This window comes from Aptenodytes patagonicus, chromosome 1 (genome assembly GCF_965638725.1).
Source record: "Aptenodytes patagonicus chromosome 1, bAptPat1.pri.cur, whole genome shotgun sequence".
Taxonomy (NCBI): Eukaryota; Metazoa; Chordata; class Aves; order Sphenisciformes; family Spheniscidae; genus Aptenodytes; species Aptenodytes patagonicus.
In genome coordinates, this window is record NC_134949.1 from 34,676,774 (window position 1) to 34,699,762 (window position 22,989).

A 22,989-nucleotide genomic window follows, 5' to 3' on the forward strand; every position below is an offset into this window, starting at 1 on the left:
CACTGCATATTTGGTTTGTGAATGTAATCTTAATCCTGCCCACAGTGCTCTGTACTGCAGATCACTGTGGAACTTGTGGCCACATAAGCTGATTCCTTCCTATATCCTTTAGGACAAAATAAATCCAGATCAGAAAGAATACACATTACGAATTCCACTTACCATATAGGTAACTCTCTTTACCCTCAGAAGAATATACATGTGCAGTATACTCTACATAATCAATGATCCAAACCTTATACTAGCACAAAGGAAACAACTATTCTAAGAACAGAACACCTGCTAGAAGCATAATGTAGGACAGCTCTTTGTGCCAACTGCTTTGTTTTATTAAGTCAACCACCGATACTGCACAGGGCCTACCTGAATATGCCCCAATGCTTTGGAGGATTTACAGCTGAACGTACTCCACTTTCAAACCCTCCAGATGAGGAAAATTGAATGAGGGAAACCAGGTGCAGAAACTGAAAGATATAAGCTAGTAGGGGAGGGCCACTGAAATCAATGTCTCTTACACAATCATTGTGATAATGCAGACAACACACAATCTTTTCTTTAGCACTCTTCTCTCATGATGGTTCATAAGAGAAATTAATGGAAGAGCAAGGATAGAAATCTCCAGTATATTTATTAGCACTCTGAAAAACAGAAGGGAAGTTAAAAAGCTTACAGTAAAGCAGAGTAAATATTTATCTCCTCTAATTTAAGATTGTTTTCTTTGACAAGAATACAAAAAAGTAGAGTTTTCCTCTAATGCAGGCAGGCAAGATACTATTGCTGCTAAAGCAGTTGTCTTCGCTGAGGTGGTTTTGGCTACTTTGCATATCTGCTTGCCATAGATACCTAGTTGCCTCCCTCCACATTAGCTTTACTTAAATGCTTCCAGAACTGATTATTATAAGCTAGAACATAGGTGCTTACCAACTGAAATACAAAATACAAGCGTACCAGAAAAACAACATTAAAAATTTTAGTTTTGATCCAACTAGTTTTAATCTACTAGTGGTATTACAGACAAGAGAAACACATAATGTAATTACTTCCCTTGGTGTAACACAACAGTACCAATGGTGTTTGAAGACTCTAGATAGTGGTTTTTTGTGGTTTTTGTTGTTGGTCCCGTCCCCTCCCCCTCCTTTTTTCCTACACAGAGAGCAATAGCCAAAGCTCCCTCTTTGTTATGTGGGCAGAATAACGTTATCATGTACATGTTCTTTATACTGAAAGCAACCCTTCACTTACGCTATCCTTCAGGACTCCCACTGAAGGGTGCGTCCAATAGCCTCAGCTCCAGATTTAGTGCCTTTTACTTCTAATGATCTTCCAACATAGCCCCACTGAAATACAAAGTCTCAAGCTTGAAAGGCTCCGTTGGTAAATTACACAATGTCGGTTTACAGAAGCAGTTCAGAGCTAGCACAGGATGAATGACATTTATGTTAATCTTTGCATGCCTACTGAAAACAGTCCCCAACAGTCTGCCTGCCCAGTGCTGCCCAGCAATTCTTGGGAGAGCACTGGTTAGCATGGCCAAAGGCACACAAAGTGACAATCTAATAGTATAGGAGAGTTTAATAGTGTAGGCAACTGAATTTAGTGCACAACGATGCTCTCAGGTGCTGCAATTAACTACAGTAAACATAGCCAAAGAGAGCAGACCAATTTAAGGGACATTTTAAAAAAAAGTTAATCTGAAGACTAGTTTCTTAGTGGGGATTCTGGTCTCTCCCTCATTTTTCTTTTAGGAGTTGGACACCCTTCCTCAAAGGGAAAGAAAATACAGCACTAACTCAACTGCAATGCTACATAATTCTGAAACTAAATGCTCAGATTTAGCCATCAGGATCTAATATACTAGATGTTCTGTGGCAAATTTCCTATCCCTTTTTAGCCCTTCATGGAATGAACCAGAAGATACTTAAAGCAGTATGTAAAAATTGCTTTTAAGTGTTATGTCTATCTATATTATCTCTCTCTCTCTCTTCTTAAAAAGCGAGATCTTCAAAGTGTTATGGCTGCTGCTTGCACACAGAAAACCTGCTGGTACAGGACACTTAACTGCAGTTGCAATGTTGAAAGTCTCCCATAGATAGAAGCGGGAGCAGAATGGTAAACAAACTCCTACCGTCTGCCTAAACTACCCTGGTTTTAATTAGAATCTACACAGTTATATATAAAAGCCATAAACTCTCAGAAGAACAAGGATTATGTACAATTTGAAAACAATAGTTTAAAGAAGTAGTTACTCCTGTTATATTTTAAAGTCCAGATGCAACACAAAGATAGAGGAAATATCCAACTTCAACACAGACTGCTGGCAAAGCCTTTCAGTGTATGGAGCATAACTGCAGATACAAAACAGAGCACTTCAAGTAATGTGAACATTATGGTGGTGGTTTGGTTTTTTTTTTTTTTTTTTAAGATTTTTCTCAATAATATTCTCAATTTTGTTATTCTCCAGTGCTTAAACAGGAAAACAGTGTTTTTAAAACCGATTTATTTATACCCAATAAAAATACTTAATCTTTAGACAGAATCTGGTAGCATATTTTTTTAAAGAGCAGATAATTTTATGTCTTCATTTTTCAGAGTGACTTAAATTTCACTACTTGTCAATTATTTAGTTTTTGTTAGTTATGATCAACCAAGAACTAGCAGAGAAAGCTAAACCTTATGCAACACTTCCCAAAAAAGAACAAAACCTTTTACTTACTAAATATTAATAGTGGACACACAAACCACATGGCATCAGCATGCTTCAAATGGCCACGTGCTTATAATATGTTTCTATCATTCCAAGCTATAAAACCTCATCTGCTTCTCACAGCTGAAGCCTCCGAACATCTGTCAGCCAGTTTTCAACACTTTTTTTCCACCCTTTACTTTTAATTAAAACTACTAGATTAGGCAATGGAGTTTCATGAACTCAACAGGTCCAACTGTCAAGTATCCTCAGAAAAGGAAGGCTGGCTGGTTTTACCTATCAGATGTCACTAATGGAAAGAAGCAGAAGCCTTACATAGCTTTATAAACAACCCCCTACCATTTTTATGGCATCACATCTACTTCACCTATAAACTCTTTTAAGAGCAGAAGTTGCTTTGTGCCAAAAAACCCAAATTGACATGACAAGAAAAATGTCGTATCATTCATTTGCCTCATTAAAACAAGAAGATTTCCCTTCCTCATTGGGCTTAAAAGCATCTGTTAGACAATGTGAACAAACTCAAATCGAGCAGCAAGCCGTCCATCTACTGTACTGCTTCCCTGTGCATGTCACTATTTATTGCCTTTCAGCTGCCATTGTAACAACCAGCTAAGGAAGCCAGGATAAAATTGTGGATGAGAATTTCCTGTTCCCTTATAAATAAAAGCACTGCAATTAATCATTTGCAGAAGAGAAAATCTGGCAACTGGAGACTTAGTTTATTATCTGGTTTGTGAATCTAAAGCAAGTTTCATCTAACAACCTTTTTTAATACTCTGAAGTTCATACAAAATCTTCAGAAAGAAGTGATTTATGTTATTGTCTGCCTTCAGTAATAAATAACACAAAAATTAAGGTTAAAAATATAGTAAATAAAAAATAATACATAAATAAGCATATTGTTTATATACATACATACAAGTGATACCAACCTTCTAAAGGATATACTGAAACCAAAATCATCATTTACTTCAAAAGAAAGTTATTGCAAAGAAATCAAGTAGTGGTCTCTACTACAACGAGCAACCAGTTCAAGTGCACAGAAGCAGCACAAGAAGCAGCATCTCATTTGAGCATCCCCCCCAATACAGTATCAAGCAATTCTAATTTGGTGTTTTATATTGACAATTGAAAAAGTTACAGGAAAGGTAAAGATATCAAAGACTTAATGTAATGATTACAGGACATATGTGAGGAAAAAGGGACTAAACAGAACAAGATCATCAAGAATTTGTTCAACAAGTCATTTTTCTTTAAGGTTCCAGAACTATCTACAAAGGTATTGACATAGATCAAATAATAGCCATAATTAAAATGAAAATTTTTAATTCAGAACAGCACTTAACCTTTTAGTTGAATTCTCTTTAGAGTTAGAAAACTAAGGTTTTATCAGATTCATTTTGTAGACTAACATGAAAACATATTGGTCCCAGCCCTGAGAGTTGACAGTATGACAAAGCATAAGGGATAACAAAATAAGATTAAGCTAATGACACTGAAATATTATGACATGTACATAATACTGTCTGATCTTCCAAACAGCCAATACCATTTTTTTTACTGATCCCTAATCTCTAGTAACCATTAGTAAGTCAAGATGTCCAGCGAAAGAAAACACAAAGTACTTTATTTATAAACTGGTCATTGAAACACTTTGTGCAAAGTCAGAATGCATAACTTATTTTCTTTAAAAAAATCTGTAGGTATTAGATGCAATAGATTTTACTGAAAAATAAACACACACCTTGGTTCTCAGTCTTACCTCAGCCCATTTAAGAATACAAGTCATGCAGAAGGTATGACTGCAGTTCTCAGGAAAACCAATCTCCTGTTCTAGAATGCAGTTCAGACAGATGGGGCATGTGTCACCGTCACATAATAAAGTAGAACAGGAACAGCTTTCTTCTTTTTCTTCACCTGGCATTATTAACATTGACACTTAGAATTTTTGACAGTTTTTGAAACAAAGTCCTTCTAGATTTGAATAATAAGGCAGTAAGATACAATTTTCTGTAGTTAAAAGCAAATTAATCAAGTTTTCAGGTCTGATGCAGTCAAGACGCTGGCCAGAGGAGTAGTCAGAAGAATGTATTTCAGGTCAAAAATACTACGCGACATATTTCATAGACTACTGTACCAATATTTGCCATTAAAACAAAGGGAAGTTAGCTCTAGTGCTAGTTAAATAAGGAAAGCATCACACAGTGTTTCCTATTGGCCGTGCAGTCATTTAGAACTTGGGAGAGCAATGTCTTTCTCCTCAGATGTTTGCACTCTCTCTCTATGAAATCAATTAGACCAGCATATTCTATATTCATTATCTTATATACAGATGGTCTACCTTTATTTTAGTTTTCCAGTCTTAGAACTACTTTAAGCTGAACATCCTCAAATATTTACCTAATCATGTACATTGAATAAAAAACGCTCCCAATTTTGTTAAAGTTAGAAATTGTTTTCAGAATATAAAAATACAAGAACTTTTCTTCAAAGAATTTTAAATTATTTTTCTGAATAACAATTGCTAGCTCCATTTTTGTTCTGCTACTAGAAGTCAGCAAGTAAAAAACAGAAGAGACAGGAAAGGATTTGGGGACCCCACAGGCCAAAGAAAAATACTATGCTCAGATAGTGGTTATGTTTACACAACTTCTTTCAAAACAAGCAGCATACTAATTGAGAGAGCAAATGTAAAATCTGACCTTCACAGCTTGAACCCGAATAATATACTTGAATATTTCCACACACACAGACTTTACCTTCCATGCCTTCATGCTTCTGACCCTCAGTATCTTGAACACATTGCTTTCTGTTCTTCATCTTCTTACAAAATGTAGTCTGGAAAACATAGAAACAGTTTACCCAGTTCATTTAGATTGCAACTTGAAAATAAAAGTGACCACTACAGATTTAATGAGTGCTCGCCATTTCATTATACCTTTGTAGAGTAGAAACAAGTGACATTAAGAGTTAGATATGGATCATTTACATAATCTGTTTGCAATTTATGAGCATCGTTAATGCTGTCTAGCAACTGATGCTTCCAACTTGAAAATTGTTTTTGTTCAACAAATGTGAAGTTTTTGCAGTGTTTTAAGATCACCAATGGTGCTTTTATTTTTAAAAGTTAAATGTATTGCTAAGTTTCTATGCAACCCAGCCCACGTAACACTGCAGTAACAACTGCAAATTGCCCTTCACAAATGGTTGAAGCAACAAAATTAAACACACAAGCACCAGAAGAGTTAGTTGCTTTCCACACCTAGCATCACCGCAGTAGTGGCAAGTGAGAAAAACAAAAGCAGCTTACATTTGCTTGCTTCTTTCTTTTGTCATACAATTAGAACTATTGGCACTCAGGAAAAAAATGCAGGGAAAGTTACATCATCAAACAAGGGACATGTCACAAGCACAGGTGCAGTGGAGTATCATGAATGGGGAGGATGCACCTTTTAACTGTTCTCCAAAGGAGCAGTATGAAATAAGAATAACACGAATAGAGAATATTCCTTGTGATCCACATCATATAGGTTGAAAGAATTTGATCTTGCATAAGAAACATCAAGAGTATGTTCTTTGGAGGCTTACCTACTACATCCAGAATGAAACACACTTGGAAAAAAAAGTATCTATGCCAAGGACTGAATCTCCTGCATTTCAAACTCCTGTAGCCACAGCAGAGATGAGATAAGCATTTAAAGCTCCAACCCAACAGCCCTAGAGGGACCAGCAGTTTTCTTCAGAACTATATAAAGCTTTAAAAAAAATTATTATTTAAAAGGACAAATTAAATCTTCACAAAAGACTAAAGAAATCAGAAATTACCAAGATTTACTACTTAAGCATTCAAACCTGAAGCAAACTGACCGAGGTTTCAAACCCCTTACTCTTTAATGCCTTTGCTAGAAAAAGCAGCAGGACAGAGCTCAGAACGCCACAATCACATTCCTCAACTAAACTTCCTCCTATTTCACTTACAAACTACCTTGGTTTCCCTTTACCACCTGGATATCCAGGAGGGGGAGAGACAGAATTTGCCTCCCAAAACTTATCTTCTTATCAAGTCTTTATTGCTTGATCTTGGCAGCAGGAAGTGTTTTAATGATCATTTCTTTTTACTGAGAAAAAAAAAACGCTCCCACAGATACCCATCACACAACACACTTCTCGTTTTCTTAGGCAATCCAAGAAAGCAGAACTCTGATCTGTGAGTCTCGAACACAGACAGTTCGTTAAAGAAATGATCAAAACTGTGAAACTAATTAGAAATCTGTAATTAGAATGCTAAATGGTTTCAATGTTCCCATTAGAAACTACTTTTTAATCCCTCAAAAGGAACATGTGGATCAAGTCAACTGAGGGTGGGGGAAAAGGAAGGGAGAAGGAAACAAAAACCTAGCTATAAGGAAATTTTCCCCCTACACTGCTATCCTATTTTGATACAAAAATGACTTAAAGACATATTATTAGGATAAATGCCATCAACTGTAGAGCAGTTACTAGCACTAATATTAATAAAGACTGTGTTGCAGTGAATGCTGAAAGTTGTATACAAGTTCTGTTAGTAGAACAACCACTTATTATCCTTTGCAGGCTAGGCAAGATGAAACCCAACAAAAGCCAAACTGCTACTTTAAAATTTAGTGCCTTAAACAAGCAAATCTGCATCAAATTAGGACAGGTAAGACCGCCAAAAACACATTTGAACTTAAAATATAAGATCAAAGTCTGTTGTTTTCACTCTGATTCGCAAGAGGACTTTTAAGTGGCTTTGGTCCCAAAAAGTTTAAATCATGTGGTGGTGTGTGGTATACATGCTTTTATATATAAAACATAAGAACATTCCTTCTGTTCTACATCTTAACAAACCTCAGCAATGCTTTACAGAAGCAGAAAAATCCATAAGCTGTGCTCAAACCCCTCTCAACCCTAGAAGTCCCAGGACACATCACAGCTGAGACTATTTAAAGACAAGATCAAGAACTCTGCACTCTGCATTCATCCACAGAAAACATTTTAAATAGACACAATCTAGATACCAAATTGTAACTTAATCAGTAGCTGTAGAGTTCATGCTTATTGTAACAGAAGTCTTGAGTTCACTAAGGCAGATTGCAGAAACAGAACCCATAGAAGCTCTTTAGATTTGTTTTTCCCCAGAAAAAGTAACCTTTTCTCCATTGTACTCTTTCTAGATACAAAGACATCCCAGAAATTCTTGCAGTTACAATAATTAGAAAAACAGAGATCCTAAAATTTTGACAGAATATCAGTAAATCCAAGATGTGCAGCAACTGAAAACATTTATGCGGTGTACATCGTTCTTCCTACAAACCTATTTAAACAGATACTGAGTGCCGCTAATGCATTTCACAGATCACTTTGCACAGCACACCTTTCTGCCAACTTGACACTGCATTTCACACAACACAGCAGAGCAATTTAATACTACTGAAATAGAAATATTTATAAAATAAAAGACATCATCAAAATTTACATTCTATTTAACAAATTAACTTCGGAAAGACTATTTTCTCCACTACTTTAAAAGGGGCATCACAGGCATTGGAATGGCAGAAGAGTGAACACTAAAGACTACCGTTAAATTTACAAAATTAAAAACAGAGTTAGGAAAAGAAAACATAGTGGTTTAGAAGGAGCAGACAGCACGGAAAACAGAACTCTTATTTGTCCCAAGATGTGACATATTCCTTTAGATTCTCTTAAACTTCAAGAAGATTTGGAAGTATTTCTCAGACTTCGTCATTCCAGCCGCATGCCATACAAGAAATCTGTAGTCTTGGCTGGGGGACAGACAGTGAAAGAAGCGAGATAATTTTTTTTGTCATTATCCCAGTTACCAAATTGTATGAGCTCACATGAAGATCATATTTGTCGATATCCGTGGCTAATCGTGTCCAATCAGGCTAATAGGTATTTGAAGAATGCTAATATCCAAAGAGTACTTCTACCAGATTCCACTGACTAATGACCAACACGTTTTAGTTACGATCATTCAGCTGTTGATGTGAAATATTAGAAAATACCCCACAACCCACACATGCAAGACACTTGACAAGACAACAACAAGTACTATACTATGTTAGTGCTGACAAAAACAAAATCAAACCCCACGCCCAGCTCTATAGATAAAATACTTTGTAAGAATGCCTAAAGACAGCATAGCATTACAGCCAAGATGGTACTTTTCTGGTGCTTGTAAGTTTTCAATGGAATTACTTTGTAAGAGGAATACCTTATTTAACTTCATATTTGAGATAAAGGCAAGAATACTCTAGTATATTAAACTGAAAACAGTGAACAAGGACATTACCACAAGTACACCCTGCCACCCCGTTATTTTTACAGCAGTTAAACATTTAAGTTTCTAGGTTATTCTTCAAAGGAAATTCCTGTTCTTGTCTTCATGGAAGGCAGATGCCAAAGACATCTGCCAACAAAAGTGCTTAAACAGAGTTAACTGTAGAACGTGGGAATAGATTTGTCACTGTGTCTAAGGAACATAGCTTCATGATGTAAACAACTCCATAAAGCAGACTGACGTAAGTGTCATTCACACAAAAATTTTCTAGATCACAAAAATAAGTGTGATTTACCTTTTCTGTTAACACAAACTACTTCATACAATTCATAACCTAAAAATACAGATGTATTTCAACACTAATTCACTGTGCATGCAGAAAGAAAGACTTTGTCTGTTCAAAGTCATGCAACTGAATTTCTTACTGAACTAAAATCTATTACACTAAAATCTTAAAATTAAATAGGCAGGGAAAAATCATCGGATGAAAATTTATAGTACCCTAATTATAAGTGACACATGAAATTAGCACGTGCCTCCTTTTTGACCAACTACAAGACAAAGTCTTTACAAGTGTTCTTTATGCCCTATAAATAAAATGCAACAGCTAAATACACTCTTCCTCCAATACAGTAACGGTCTAGAGCCCTATCTATGCAGAAGTATACTTGTTCAGTTGGAAAGCAGGGTGGAAATCAAGAACACATGCAACAAGATCTTCAGTAAGCAAGTGCAAAATGATGCCCAAGACTGGCTTATTCTTGTTCCCTTAATGGACTTAGGAAACATTTGTAAATAACCATTCAACTTCTTAGATGCATGTTACATCAATACTCATAGTAGCAACTTATTTTGACTGTTCTGTTTCTATTAAAAATATTTTCTCTTCTTTTAAAAAGGATTTGTGGCACTCTTAATTGTGTTTTGATTTCTTTACTAACTCAAGAAACCATCAGTTTCAAATATGAAACCACAGTCAGCCATACATTCCGCGTACAGAGTTTATTTGCTTAATAAAACAACAATAACACCCTTTACTCACATCAAAATTTTGGGCAGCAGTAAGTAGGACTATTTTGCACTATGCATTTTGATCGTCTTTAAGAAACCTCGGAAGGAGCTTTAAGATTCTCCCTCAGCAAGCATGTTTGCGGAAAATAGATCTCAATAATTAGCCACATTTAGAAAAACTGAGATTTTTTTTAAGCAATTAGTGGCAGAATACGGAGTGTCCTCTGGAGTTCCCCATACGGGCTCACCATAACCTCTGGACCATTACTGGGCAAATGTCCAGCCGCTGCTGAAAATTTTGAAAACTTTTGCCAGAAGTCTTGTGCCATCTTGGAGATGGGCTGAGGAAACACTTAGTATTTCCAATGGCAGCTGAACATTTGAAAAGCTTTTTACCTACTTGTATTGTTAAGTCTAATGCAACACAAACTCCAAGAAAAGAAAAAATCAAAAGACACTATTGGATATTTGCAAAAGTACATCAAGAACCTTCACAGTTCTTTTTATTTGGAAAAACTTTTAATTTGTCTGAAGAGCCTGGAAGGTAGACTTGTTTCAAGTGACAATTCAGTAATGTTGTTTGCCCTCCAATAAATGAGGGCTAAACTGAGGATCTGGAAGCACTTATCCTGGATTTGCTCCTTTGTGTAGTAAAATCTCATGGCCCAGAACATTAGTGAGAATAGAACCAACAGGCACACTCAAAAGAGGGCTTTTGAAGAGGATCTTTACTCTTTGTATGCTCAAATTGCACCTTGTCTGCATTCCCAAATGGAATGCCATAGAACCAACAAAGATGAAGAGAGAGACCGGTGCTATGCTTTGGGGAATAGAAAGAGAAACCTTTTTCTATAGGTGGTTTAAGCCTATTCATGTAGATCCAGTGTCTTGGAAAGAATCAGTGCTATTCAGGCAAGTAGACACTGCTGATTTAAAGACTCTTTCCAGACCCTCTAATGATGCAATTACCCAAGAGAGCTAATCTAATCTAACAGTTTGCTGCCACCAAAAAAAGCAGCTCTGTTTCTCACCACTAGAGATGGTGACGGACTCAGCTAAGAGCCACACGTGTGCCAAAGAAATTGCAAGTGACAGAATGGGGGAGGGAAGACATAAAATGGGATTGCCCCTTTTGGCAGTGGCAAGGTGCTACAATAACTAAGACTTTCTTGTCAAACTGCCCCCCTTCAAGGACATAGCAGTACCTAAATTACCTGCCAAGCCCATGAAAACGCAAGGTAAAGTCACAGGAGAGAACTGTCAGAGCCAAATGGCTAGAGTTATACCATCCTAAACAGTACACTGCCTTCCACCTACTTTCCCCTTCCCTACACAGAAGAAGAAAACAAACCCGAAACAACACAGTGTATAGCCTCCTCGGGATTTCTTTTTCCACAGTCTAGCAGCATGACGCTGACAAGCACACTTACATTGCAGATGCTGGGGCTACAGCTATGTCCCTGCTAGATTCAGCACTTTCATTTTTGTGGCCACCTCGACAATAACAGACTGAATAGCAGCTGCAGACACTCAACGCTCATGTCCAGTCAGCATTCACGAAGTATACAGGACAACATCATAACTGTCTCCTAAGCAAGGAAGGCACGTAGAACTCAATGGAAATGTGCAATTACAGCTTGAGGAACTGCTGCAGTGGCTCAGGTGCAGCAATTATCATTAGTAACCTGTCTGACCATCTGAAGAGCCAAGGGTTTCAAGGAAGATTTAGAACTTTACAGTGGATACACACACAAGGTAATCTCCTTCCTGTATAAAGCTTATAATCATAAACTGGCTTAAAACCTGCCATACAGACTTTTTCATGTTAAGTCAAGGGAGTAGACAGTGTTCCTCACTGAAGTTTAACAAAAGAGCACCTGCAAGACATAGGCAAAACATCAGGGCAGCAAGAAAGATGTCGTTTCATAAGACCTCACATATTTGACAATATTCTATAAACTGTGGGGGACACGTCTTTTACAGAATGTTACGTGTTGAAGTGCTGCTACAAATCAGATTGAACTCTAGTGTAGCATTTAAAACACTTCAGTTTACTGGACAGTAAAAGAGGGTACCCAAGCAATGTCAGCAGTACCATTTCATGTATCTGTGCCTTGACAAGTCATGCTGATCCACAAGTTTCTTTAGTATTCTACAATTACTAACAGTAACTGAAGAATACTTTATTCATCATATGTTATTCATATGTGTAAGAGTAAATAACTGTGTTCTAGCTCCACTTAGAAAAGTTACTATCCAAAAAGCTTCAGTACAACACAGAACTAAACCAGACAGACTATCAACTTGAAAAAAAGGGCAACATACTTGTACTTTGCTGTTAATACCTCTAACAACAGCACGGCGCCGATTTAATGCTTTTAAGTAAGAGTTATTATCAAAGCCAAAAGAAACCCAAAACCCAACAGATTTACGCATATGAGAGACTGAAGATAGTAACAAAGTTAGTATCACCAACAGGTATCCATTAAGGAACTTCCCATCTTTCTCTGTACTGGGAAACTCGCACGTGGGACAAGCATCCCTTCACCTCAGAATCCCAGTCATGCAGACGGCCCCCTGATCTACCAGCCTTCATACTCCTTTCCTTCCCAAAGTAACCAGTTCTCATTAGTTTTTACCTAGTAATAAAGAAAAATAAGGATATAGGTTACAGAAGAACCATTAGCACTGGAAAACAAGCAGCAACAGAATGACAAACTCAAGTCTTGTGCTAAAATTCAACTGATAATAAAGCTATCAGAGGCTTCAACGAAATTCCAAATCCCATCCCAAGAAACCATCCGAAAGAGTGAGCCGGTTTATCAGTCTTAAGTAGTAGGTAACTTAAGACAACACAAGGCACCAAGGTTTGTGAAACGCTTACATCACAGACACACCTGCCCCAAAGATGACACACATGCAAGGGCTGATTTGCTCATCAGAATCATGAGCATCCACATAACTACTGGGACAATACACATAAAGACTGATACTTCCACAAGCCAGAAAAGGTATGTTTGACCAAAACAGTTAAAGCACCAAAGGGATACTACTTCTCTTTGTCAAAAACACACTGAAGAATGTGTCCCTGTATACATCAGTTCTCACCATGCTATCACACAAGGCTGAGCCCCATTTTCTGAGGAAGCTCATGAAGAGGTAAAGAAAAGCTGATTACAAGCTCACATAGCAGTAAGCAGCTTTTAGACATGCCAAATTTGAGTTTGGTACTGAACTACAGCTACCTTACTGGCACTGATGGGTAATTATCTACAGAAGGCAAATTTCATTTCTCATCTTTCTGCACTGTCAACCATAAACCACTTTGTTCCACTAGGATAGGTGGCAGAAGTTTAGGATGTCTCCTGAACTCATATTAAGGGCTCATACCCAGTAAGCAGCAATGAGAAACTGTATTTCAGCAGATTCCCTCCAGAAGTCAATCTAAATCAATTATCTCTCCAGCATTTTCAGTATCTGCCAGCAGCAGTGAGGTTAACTCATCAGACCACATGAAATTACATAGGAAAGTATAGCGAAATGACAGCTCTATACTATCAGTACTTTCAGGGTGACCACTGACAACCAAGATGGTCCAGTGCTTAGGCAAATTCAGTTTGCAAAGCAAGAACTAGATGAAGCTAAACTTGCTACTCAGCAAGGGGGATGGGAGGGAAGCACTTTGGGGGGTTAGTTGTCACAGCACAGTCTCATTTGATTCAAAGTGTATATTCACAGCTGATCAATCTAACCTGTAATTTAAAGCTATGCTTGTGTCCCTATGGCTCTTTAGTGACATTTCTCAAGTCTGTGAGAAAATCCATTTCCACTCTGCCAGCGGACAAACTAGGTTACTCGAGCCTCTCTCAGCTCTTGACAACGCAAAAGCAGTGAGGACAAAGCCACACAGTTTCCCTATGCACTGAACTAAGGCAATTTTGCAGGGTAGCTCCTCAGTAAGGCTGCCACTCATGACACTGCTTTCCAAAGACGTTCTGAATTATACAAGACAATCCCAGACCTAATCTTTACAGAAGTCCACAGCTGGGATCACAACAGCCATAAGAAGGAATGCTCGTTGGAGCTATGGTCAACTCCCCCAGGACAAAACAGCTTCATTTATACAGCAGACAGGATGAATAGAACCTTCCAAAGACTGATACGAGATGAAGAAGTGTATAGTCACAGAAATTAAAAGACCGCCCCATTTTGCTTTCCAAAACAGTATTTTCAATAGAAGGCAATATGCACTGTTCTGCTGTTTCACGTGTGCCTGTGTACGACAAGACTCCCCACAGAAGACACACTATACCACAATCACCCCCCTAGGGAGAACATGCATGTATGCCAGGGGCTAAGTCATGTTGTTTCATACACTGCTGATAAAACACTGAAGTACTGTAGTGATTAACATAGTACAAAGAAATATGAAAGAAAATAGTGTACATAACATACTTTCACATAACATTCTTTCACAAAATGTACAATTCAGCACTTAGGTGTTTCTTCTAAGTAGTCTGTGACTAAACTGGGTGAAATTGAGATTTACAAATAACAGGGACTAATTAGGGATTAGATACTATTGTCATGGTGCACATGGTTCAAGCAACTAATCAAATCAGCATAAACCCATGACCTTGCCTTCCGCTGCTGAGGGTCCTTAGTCACATGCATAGTTTTGCAGCTGGAAGGGATAGCATTACATACCAAAGTCAGCAAAAATGGCTCGGCCATTTCCAAGAACAGTTTAAAAAAAAAACCCCACCAAAAAAAACCCCAGGCACTTTTTTCTAACCACTTGGAAGCACCAGTATTTTCATGCTTTCCACCAAAGAGCAGATATTTGGCAGTGGGTCACTGAGATCAAGAACATGCTTTCCACAAGCAACTCTTCCAAATCTAGCCATGTCATACATCTGGGAAAAAAAAGTTTGCATTTACTCAAGAAATCTTTGCTAGTCATTGCATTTAATTTTTTCCCCATAAACTGGATCTGTGCTTAGCATACACTAATAATTTGAAGTTCCTACCCCATTGCTACACTGCACATGCAACATTCCCACAAGATGAATGAGCATACTTCAGCCAGTGCTATGGCAACACAGCAGGACTTGTTGCAATCATTTCTCTGATGCTAAAGAAACTAGGAAGACCATCTTTATTTTTCTTAATACCATCCTAAACATGCCCAAATAGCTGGACTTAAACACCAGGGATGCAGGAGCTGAACCAAAAGACCTTGCAAAGACAGAAGTGGAAAAGCTAAGACCTTTTAACAGTGGAAGGGAAAAATGATGGGCAAAACTGATGGAGTAAGGCTGAACTCAAATGAAAAGCTCAGGGGCAGTAGCAATGGCAAGAAGCACATTTAAGATGCAAAAAATTAGTGGGGCAACAAAACCAGAGCGGTAGGTGATTAGAAAAGTATATTGAGCCAAAGAAGAAAGGGCTGAATCCAGCAAAGGAGGAAAGAGCATACAATTGTCCAATTACAGACTACCGTTACTTTTTTTTTCACCTACATCATGGTAGTCTTATTTCTCAGTTTCTGAATGTTGATCCCCTGCAAACTGAAGGGCATCGCTCTAACAAAATTTATGTAATGTATAGGCTCCCCTATAATTTTATGGATTTACTTAAATGGAAAAAATGCACTAGAGAAGATTGCATAGAACCATACATACACGCTTGATAAAAATATACTGAATTTGAGTCCTCTGTTAAAAGCATGCTGTTCTTTCATTTTAGGCATCAAATCAAGAGTTTAGTGATACGATGTGTTCTTTTGGTATTAAAAAAATGCATTTCCATAAAAAGTAATTTCAGCTTACATGTAAAATATACAGACATTGATTCAAAAACAAAAGAAAGAAAGTAACATAGCCATTTAAAAGTACATTTTGCCTCTCTGAGGCATACTCTTAAAAAAAGCACTAGATGAAAGCTATGGTGTCAAAATCACGGTCCTCAAGCTCCTTTTAACTTTGAATAACAGTATTTTATAAGCTCAGGTCAAAGACCTACACTAACCTCTTACAAATCTCGGACAAAAAGAAATGCTGTTTTTGGAAAATGGTGGAAAAATAAAGAGTTTGCAAAGGATATACGACAACTGAAATAATTTTAAGTGTAACTGTATTTTGCACAAAATCTACAATATTTGTAGAATAACAATGCATCAGGCATCATTTCAGAAGTAGTAGATAGATGGGGAGTAAGCAGTTTCAATTACTGTTGATCTTGCTTTCACAGCCCTTACTCAGTGATAACTTTCAAGATAGCTAAAATAAAGCTAGAAAAACATGGCCAGGAATGGAAGACAGGTATGTGAGAGAAGGTTTCCTTAATGCCAATAGCAACACGCAAAAGGTAACAGAAACTATTAACCACGCAAGAGGGAAAAGCCAGATCTGAGCTTGAAAATACAACCTGAACTCCATCTCCTTTCCTTTCAACTCATGAAGAGAGTCTACTAATAGGAAAACATGCTAATCACCATTTTGGGTTACTTTCACCCTACAGATGGCATCAAGAAATCACCTGTAACAAAACAGTACTTTACAGTGAATTCTTACATAACCAACCTAGTTTTCATTGTAATTGATTATTCTATCTCATTGCAAAGCTTCAAAAAGAACTTAAGCTTCCCACATCAACAATACTAGAAGCTCCTCACAATGATGAACCCCATTCTCATTCAAAGTTTCTTGCCACAATAACAACCACAAAATAACTGCTGGTACCAACTGACTTATCCAAGAGTTGTATAAGGTGCCTTCCGTGCTCGGGCTGATGAAGCTACATCTTAAAAATCACAATTGCATAGATTTAGAGAGAAGAATATACTTTACCTTCATTGTTATAGGTATCTTTATTTAGTAACATCTCTAAAACAAAACTCCAACGAGCGCAAGGTAGTCCTAACAGACTGCTTTTCTCCAACTGTTTCACAGGACTTCCGATTACTTTTCATTACACCTATCCATCCACAGGGGTCACTGCCTTTTACATCACAAGTAACAAACTAAGAATGTTCAGAAAAAGCAAAACTGTGTACAAGAAGTGCTTATTCAGTGGCTGTATAGAAAGCAGAGAAGAATTTCATTGTCCCCCCTGTGTCCAGAATTGCTGAAGTCATTTGCTCTGGATAGTGAGCAGTCCAACTAACACCACTCATCTACCTTCAGATTCTACCTTAAAACTCAAGTTTTGAATATCAGTACAGCTCAGTTTCACTCAGGTCTCCATCTCTCCTGTGGCATACCAAGAAAGGTAGAAGTCTTCACTGCTGCAGTTTTGGCCTGTGTTGCTATCTCAAGGTATGGACATACACGAGGACTTCTATCCAGACACTGATCCCATGGAATTTCACATTCCTTATTACTGCTGGCAGTCTAACAAATGCCAGGTAGTAAGCAGAGAGACAAGAAGTGTTAACTCACTTGACGTTTCTAAGCAATTTCATACTAGCTTGGAAAAGTTCCAAACATCATTAAATGCATCAGTCAGGTTTACTCACAGATCGTACCTTTGAAGGCAGATCGCAGTTAAGCAGTACTTACAGACCTAATAACAGAGGAACAAAGATTGCATTTTAATGGGAGTTCACCAATAAAATCTGCATTAAGACAGACATTATTATTATTAGTGTCTATTAGAAAAAGTGATCAGATACTGCAATTTACCACAGCATTAGGCTTTTGAAAACAGCTTCTGGAAGACATATTTCTTCTCCTTCCCCATCCTCTCTACATATCCATTCAGATGTTTTTTTACATATTTATATACACACACATGTGAAATAACCTGGAATAATCTCAGAAAGTTAAGAAGAAATGCCACTGGCCACAGAATCATCAAATTAAAATGTTACCTTTCATGCTTGCTGTGATGGAGTATTTTTGAGTTAAAATTAAAATTGTATGTTCTCATGTAGGAAAAAAGAGTATTACTACTGTTTCATCAAGTTAATTTGTGAGACAGCATTACTTGATAATAAAAAAAAGAATGGCTGAAAATATTCATTTTAGCATGACATACACAAATGTAAGGCATAGATGCACATATGCCTACAGGGGTGTGTGTGTGTGTATATGTTACCTGAGTAAACGCATTTTACACAAAGTTTATTTTAATCTGGCCTACTCATACATAATTAAATGTAGTATTTTGATCATCTTTGTCAAGTCAGTTAACAATTTCCCCAGCCTAGAAGTGACAACTTCCACATTTGGTTAAATTTAATTAGCTTTCCTCAAGACTTTTAGTTGCAGAAACAATCTGATATGCCATAAAAATAAGCTGTAGGAAAGCAGAATGTTTCTAAAAGCAAGAGGCAACTTCCTTAGCACTTTTTTTTTTTTTTAAATTCCTGACAGAGAAAAACTACTTGTTGAATCTGGTGTGGGCCACTGAAGTACAGAATACGCATATTCAACCTTTGAGAGCCCCTCCAATGCAGTCACCCTGCCTTTGGCACTCCACCAGACCCAGATGTAGAGAGGTGACAGACAACTGTTCAGGACAGCAGAGCTGCAGCTTTAGGGAACAGAAAGGCAGACGCGCGTTCACCTTCCATCTTCCAGCAGCTGCAGCCCTCCATTTGTTATTTCACAACTGCAGCTAACTTCCTATGCAGGAGAATCATCCTACTCAAGTGGTTCAGGGTACCAAAACCAAGCATCTTTCAAACCCAAAAGAGAGATGTTCACAGCTTTCTGCTTGCAAACTGTGTTCATATCCTCAACTGTTGGGTAAAAAGAGATCAAACAAGTAGGGAAGAGAAGATACAATGTCACTGGACTCATATCCACTGCACTCATATCCTCTCAGATCAAGGTCACTGCCCTTCAGGGCAAGGTGGACTAGCACATACAGATGAAACAAAATGTGCCTTCACTGCTGAAAAGCCACGAACTAGCCCTTGTTTTGAAGCACTCTACAGAATACGCACATTAGAGACCTCTAGTATTTATGACTACTGAAGAAGGGGTAGGGTATAAATCTGCTTAACACTATCTCGAACTTGCAAAAAAAAAAAAAGGCAAAAAAATTGAACAATGTTGAGATTTATAAAATCTACTTTAATCTTAAATGGTTTAGCAGATTAACTATAACCATTTCAGAATTCATTCAGACAAATTGATAACAATGGTTGACAGCACTGAATAATCAGTTTAGCTATCAGCAGGAACTAATCAGCATGTCTTTGTTACTATTAACTGGAAGGACATTTTTTCTCCCTCACCTTAGACTGCTGGCAAAGAAAATCCCAACACTGAACAGTGGACTGACAGAAGGCCAGGCTTCAAGAATTTTGGTGTAGGTATGGCAAGTCAGTCCATCAAACTTTTTCCTGCGGTGTTTTTTCCCCCCCCCGTTAATATAATTTATGTTTACATATAGCATTAATCGAAATAAAATCGCCTGTAAAGTAACTACTAAATAAAGTCAACTTTAAATAACAAGTTTTTGCACAGGTTTTTTTAGTACTCAGGACAGTGGGAAACTGAGAAGATTCTGCAAAGAATCCCCGTAACAGGGGGAAAAAAACCCAACAACAGATGTTTGTAACCAGAGCAGAACCATCTACAAGTTTTGTAATACCAGAGGCTAGAAGTCATGCATCAACTGTTGTCAAACTACAGTCAGTCGAGAGCACAAAGTAACTCTATCATCTAGATGTTTCAAAAGCGATAGCTGAATAACTGGAGAATAAGATAAACTTACATCTCCTTGTTGAGTCAAACTCAACAACCTTCACACACCGTGTTTGAGCTATAAATTCATGTTCACAAATCTCACCAAATTCCTGGAGATCTTAAAGATAATCTGAAGATGTTCCTGATCTTAAAGATAATCTCAATACAAGGTAAACTAGTGAACCCGGGTTTACTGCTGTTAAAGAAGGTCTGAAAAACATTATCTTTCAAGACCATTTGGATGAGAGAGATTTCCACTCCTCCCTCTCCCCCCCAAGGCCACAAAGCTGTTGTCCATTCTGCATATTCACAAGCAGACTTGAAGGCGTGTGGAACATGAAGGAAAATAGATGTATTTCTTATTTGGGCCATTTATCATTCTGGAAGTTTACACACAGTAAATGTAAACTACTGAAAGGAAAGCTGCAAAAGATTTAACATTGTGACTGAAAGTCTAAATAGGCTCCCCCCCCCCCCAGTATTTGTCATCTCGTCTAAGGAAAACAGAACAACAAACATTACGTTCCTAGAAATTCTAAAGAAAACATTTGAAAAAGTACTTGGGATTATTTCCAAGTCTTTTCCATGTGACTAAAGAGGATGCTATGTTTTTTTTTTAATCTTGTGAATCTCTAAATACAGCTTTCCAGTTAAAAAAAACATGGATTACCATGTATGATCAACCAAATAATAGCGAATTTTAGTCAACCCGTAATTTCATTTAAGCGGCCTACTATTTACTTCTTCTAAGATTGAAAGAAACCATGACAAAATGACTAAAGACTTCCCCCATTCCTCTTCTCTCATGTGTAACAGAGTCTGAATACCCACATAGTAAAACTCTAAGTTAGATCACACTTGACTTAAAACTATGATCCCCTGAAAGAGAATTAAAAGCCCCCAGTACATTAGTGACATACAAACATAATAACATCAGACACTAAGTTAGCTAGATCTTCCTTCAAGGTTATCAAAGCCCTAAAAAGCTACAATCTTAAAACAGCTGTTCAATAATCAGGGGCATTCCAGTCCATTATATAATTATTACTTAGATGTGAACAGCCTTAACCGCCTCTTGACATTTTAAATAAATGATTCTTTGCCAACAGTACCTAGTCACTGATACTAAACAGCAACTACCTGGCCTTTCTCTGTTATCTCATTCTCCCTAAAAATTTAAAATTAATTAGTAGTCTAAAATAAAAGCATTGTGAGAGGAAGGGGACCAATTTTAGTCCTACCAAAATTGTTTTGTTTTGAAGTTATAAACGTGGAGATAGGTTGTCAAAGATGAGTTACATTTGGGGCTCAGGCTAATAATATTCTTCATACTCACCAAAGGGAAAAAAAAAATTAGGACGCAATGTACTCTAAAACACAAGAGGAATCGGAGCCGCTCACTGGCTTGGTAACTGCATCACTTCCAGGCTCCAGCGTTACTCAGTGCAACTTTACTGGTGTTGAAGTCAGTCGCGACTCCGCCACAGCACAAAAGCAGAGCTGGGCTTTAAGCTGAGCCTCTCCGTGCAACTTCCTCCACAACCGCGAAGTCTTCCAGTAACTCCTGCTACTCGAAGACGCTCTTCCAGCAGACGCTGCCGCTATTCGCAACTCCGGGCGGCCGCTTCAGCGCCCGCCTCGCCGGGAGCCCGCCGCTCCCGGGAAGAAGAGGGACGGCGGTGCCTGCCCGGACCGGGATCTTTGTTCAGACCAGCGCCACGGCGGGGAGGTCCCCGCGCCAACCCCACTCACGGATCACCGGGCAGGGCTGCTGCTCCTCTCACTGTGCCTTCACAAAAGCTTTCGGCGCGGAGGGAGCCAGCGGTCTCCTGGGAACGGCGGATCGCCCCGGCCGCCCCGCTTTGTTCCCCCTCCCGCCCCGGGAGACGAGGCGGGCGGTCCAGAGCCGCCCCGGAGGCCGCGGCCTCCCCCCGCGCCCCGCAACGGCCTGTCACGGCGGCCGAGCGGCAGCACCGGGCCGGGCCAGCCTCCCGGCCGGCGCCACGACGCGGGCGGCGAGGAGGGGAGGGGAGGGGAGGGGAGGAGTGGGGGGAACACCCGAGGCCGGAGCCGGCAGCAAACCCCGCCCTCTGTCCGGCGGAGCGGAGGGAGGCAGAGAGGGAGGACCCGAGCCCGGCGGGCCCCCAGCGGAGGCGAAGGCCCCGGCCAGAGCGGGACGGCAGCACCGCCCGCTTCGCCTCGCCTCGCCTCCCCTCCCCTCCGCTCCCGCCGGCACCCTGCCCGCCGCCGTCCCGCGTCGGGAAACGGCCCCGAGCACTTTCCTCCCGGAAACTCCCGAGGGAGGCGCCCGCCCCCCGCCGCCCCCGGCCCCAACCGCCGGTGTTCACCTGGCGCCGTGGCGTCCCCTCGCGCGGTCACCCCTCCGCGGCCACCCGCATGAAGCGGAGGCTCCGGTTCCCCGCGCCTTCCCCGCCTTGGGGCTTCCGGGAGCGGCGCCCGCCGCCCCGCTGCGGCCGAGGAGCGTCCGCCGGGGCGGGAGGCGCGGCGGGAGGGCGGGCTCGGCTCGGCTCGGCTCGGGGGGGGGGCCCCGCTCAGCGGCCGCCGGGCCACATGTCCGCGCGCGGCCGGGAGTGCGCAGCGCCGGCGGGGGCCGCGGGGGGGCGCTGCTCTGCCGTCTTCCGCCGCGGGGGGGCTGGGGGGGCGGGGCGGTGGCGTGGCGGCGGGCGGGCGGCGCAGCCCGCCAGAGAGACGCCTCCAAACCGCCCCGCGCCGCCGGCGGGAGCATTGTGGGATAGGTCCTCCAGCGCCCCCTTGAAGGGGGAGGGGCGGGGGAGTTGCGAGAGGGCGAAGGGAGGCGGGAAGGGGAGGGCACGTGACCCGCCGCCGCCGGTCGGCGAGGAGCCAATGGGATGAGGGTGGGCGGGCACGCGGGGCCGGGGCGCGGAAGGGGGGGGGGGGGGGGAGACGCGCGTCGCGGGCGGGGGCGCCCCCTGGTGGCGGCGCGGCGGCAGGGCGCGGCCGCGGGACGCGCCGCGGAGACGTCATCTGGCCGCGACGTGGGGCACCCCCAGTGCCAAATTATTATTTTTATTTTTAATTATTATTTTAATAAAATTATCCAAAAGGAGCTTTGGACGTAGCCCTGTGACCACACGAGCGCGACCTGCTTGAGAAGGCGGTGGGAGTTGACGAGCCGGCCTAGTCCCAGCCTGGGCCTGCTGTCCTCTACCGGGGGCGATGGCGGCGGTGGCGGCGGTGGGGTGAGAGGCCCGGGGCAGGCTGGGGCC

At 40.4% G+C, this 22,989-nt stretch overlaps 1 protein-coding gene across 2 annotated transcripts in view; it reads right to left on the reverse strand.

The window, feature by feature from the left end:
- Positions 1 to 22,200, reverse strand: part of SCAF11 (SR-related CTD associated factor 11) — a 51,632-nt gene extending 29,432 nt beyond the window's left edge. The window contains exons 1-3 of one of the 2 annotated variants that reach the window (XM_076331767.1): positions 22,090 to 22,200; positions 5,467 to 5,545; positions 4,470 to 4,624 (exon numbers count right to left, since the gene is read on the reverse strand). In XM_076331767.1, coding sequence (XP_076187882.1) covers positions 4,470 to 4,624; positions 5,467 to 5,527 — 216 coding nt within the window. In that variant the 5' untranslated portion in view covers positions 5,528 to 5,545; positions 22,090 to 22,200. Of the gene's footprint in view, positions 1 to 4,469; positions 4,625 to 5,466; positions 5,546 to 21,077; positions 21,616 to 22,089 lie in introns of those variants that run through there. The other variant, XM_076331777.1, reaches the window with a different exon arrangement.
- Between the last annotated feature and the right edge of the window lie 789 nt (positions 22,201 to 22,989).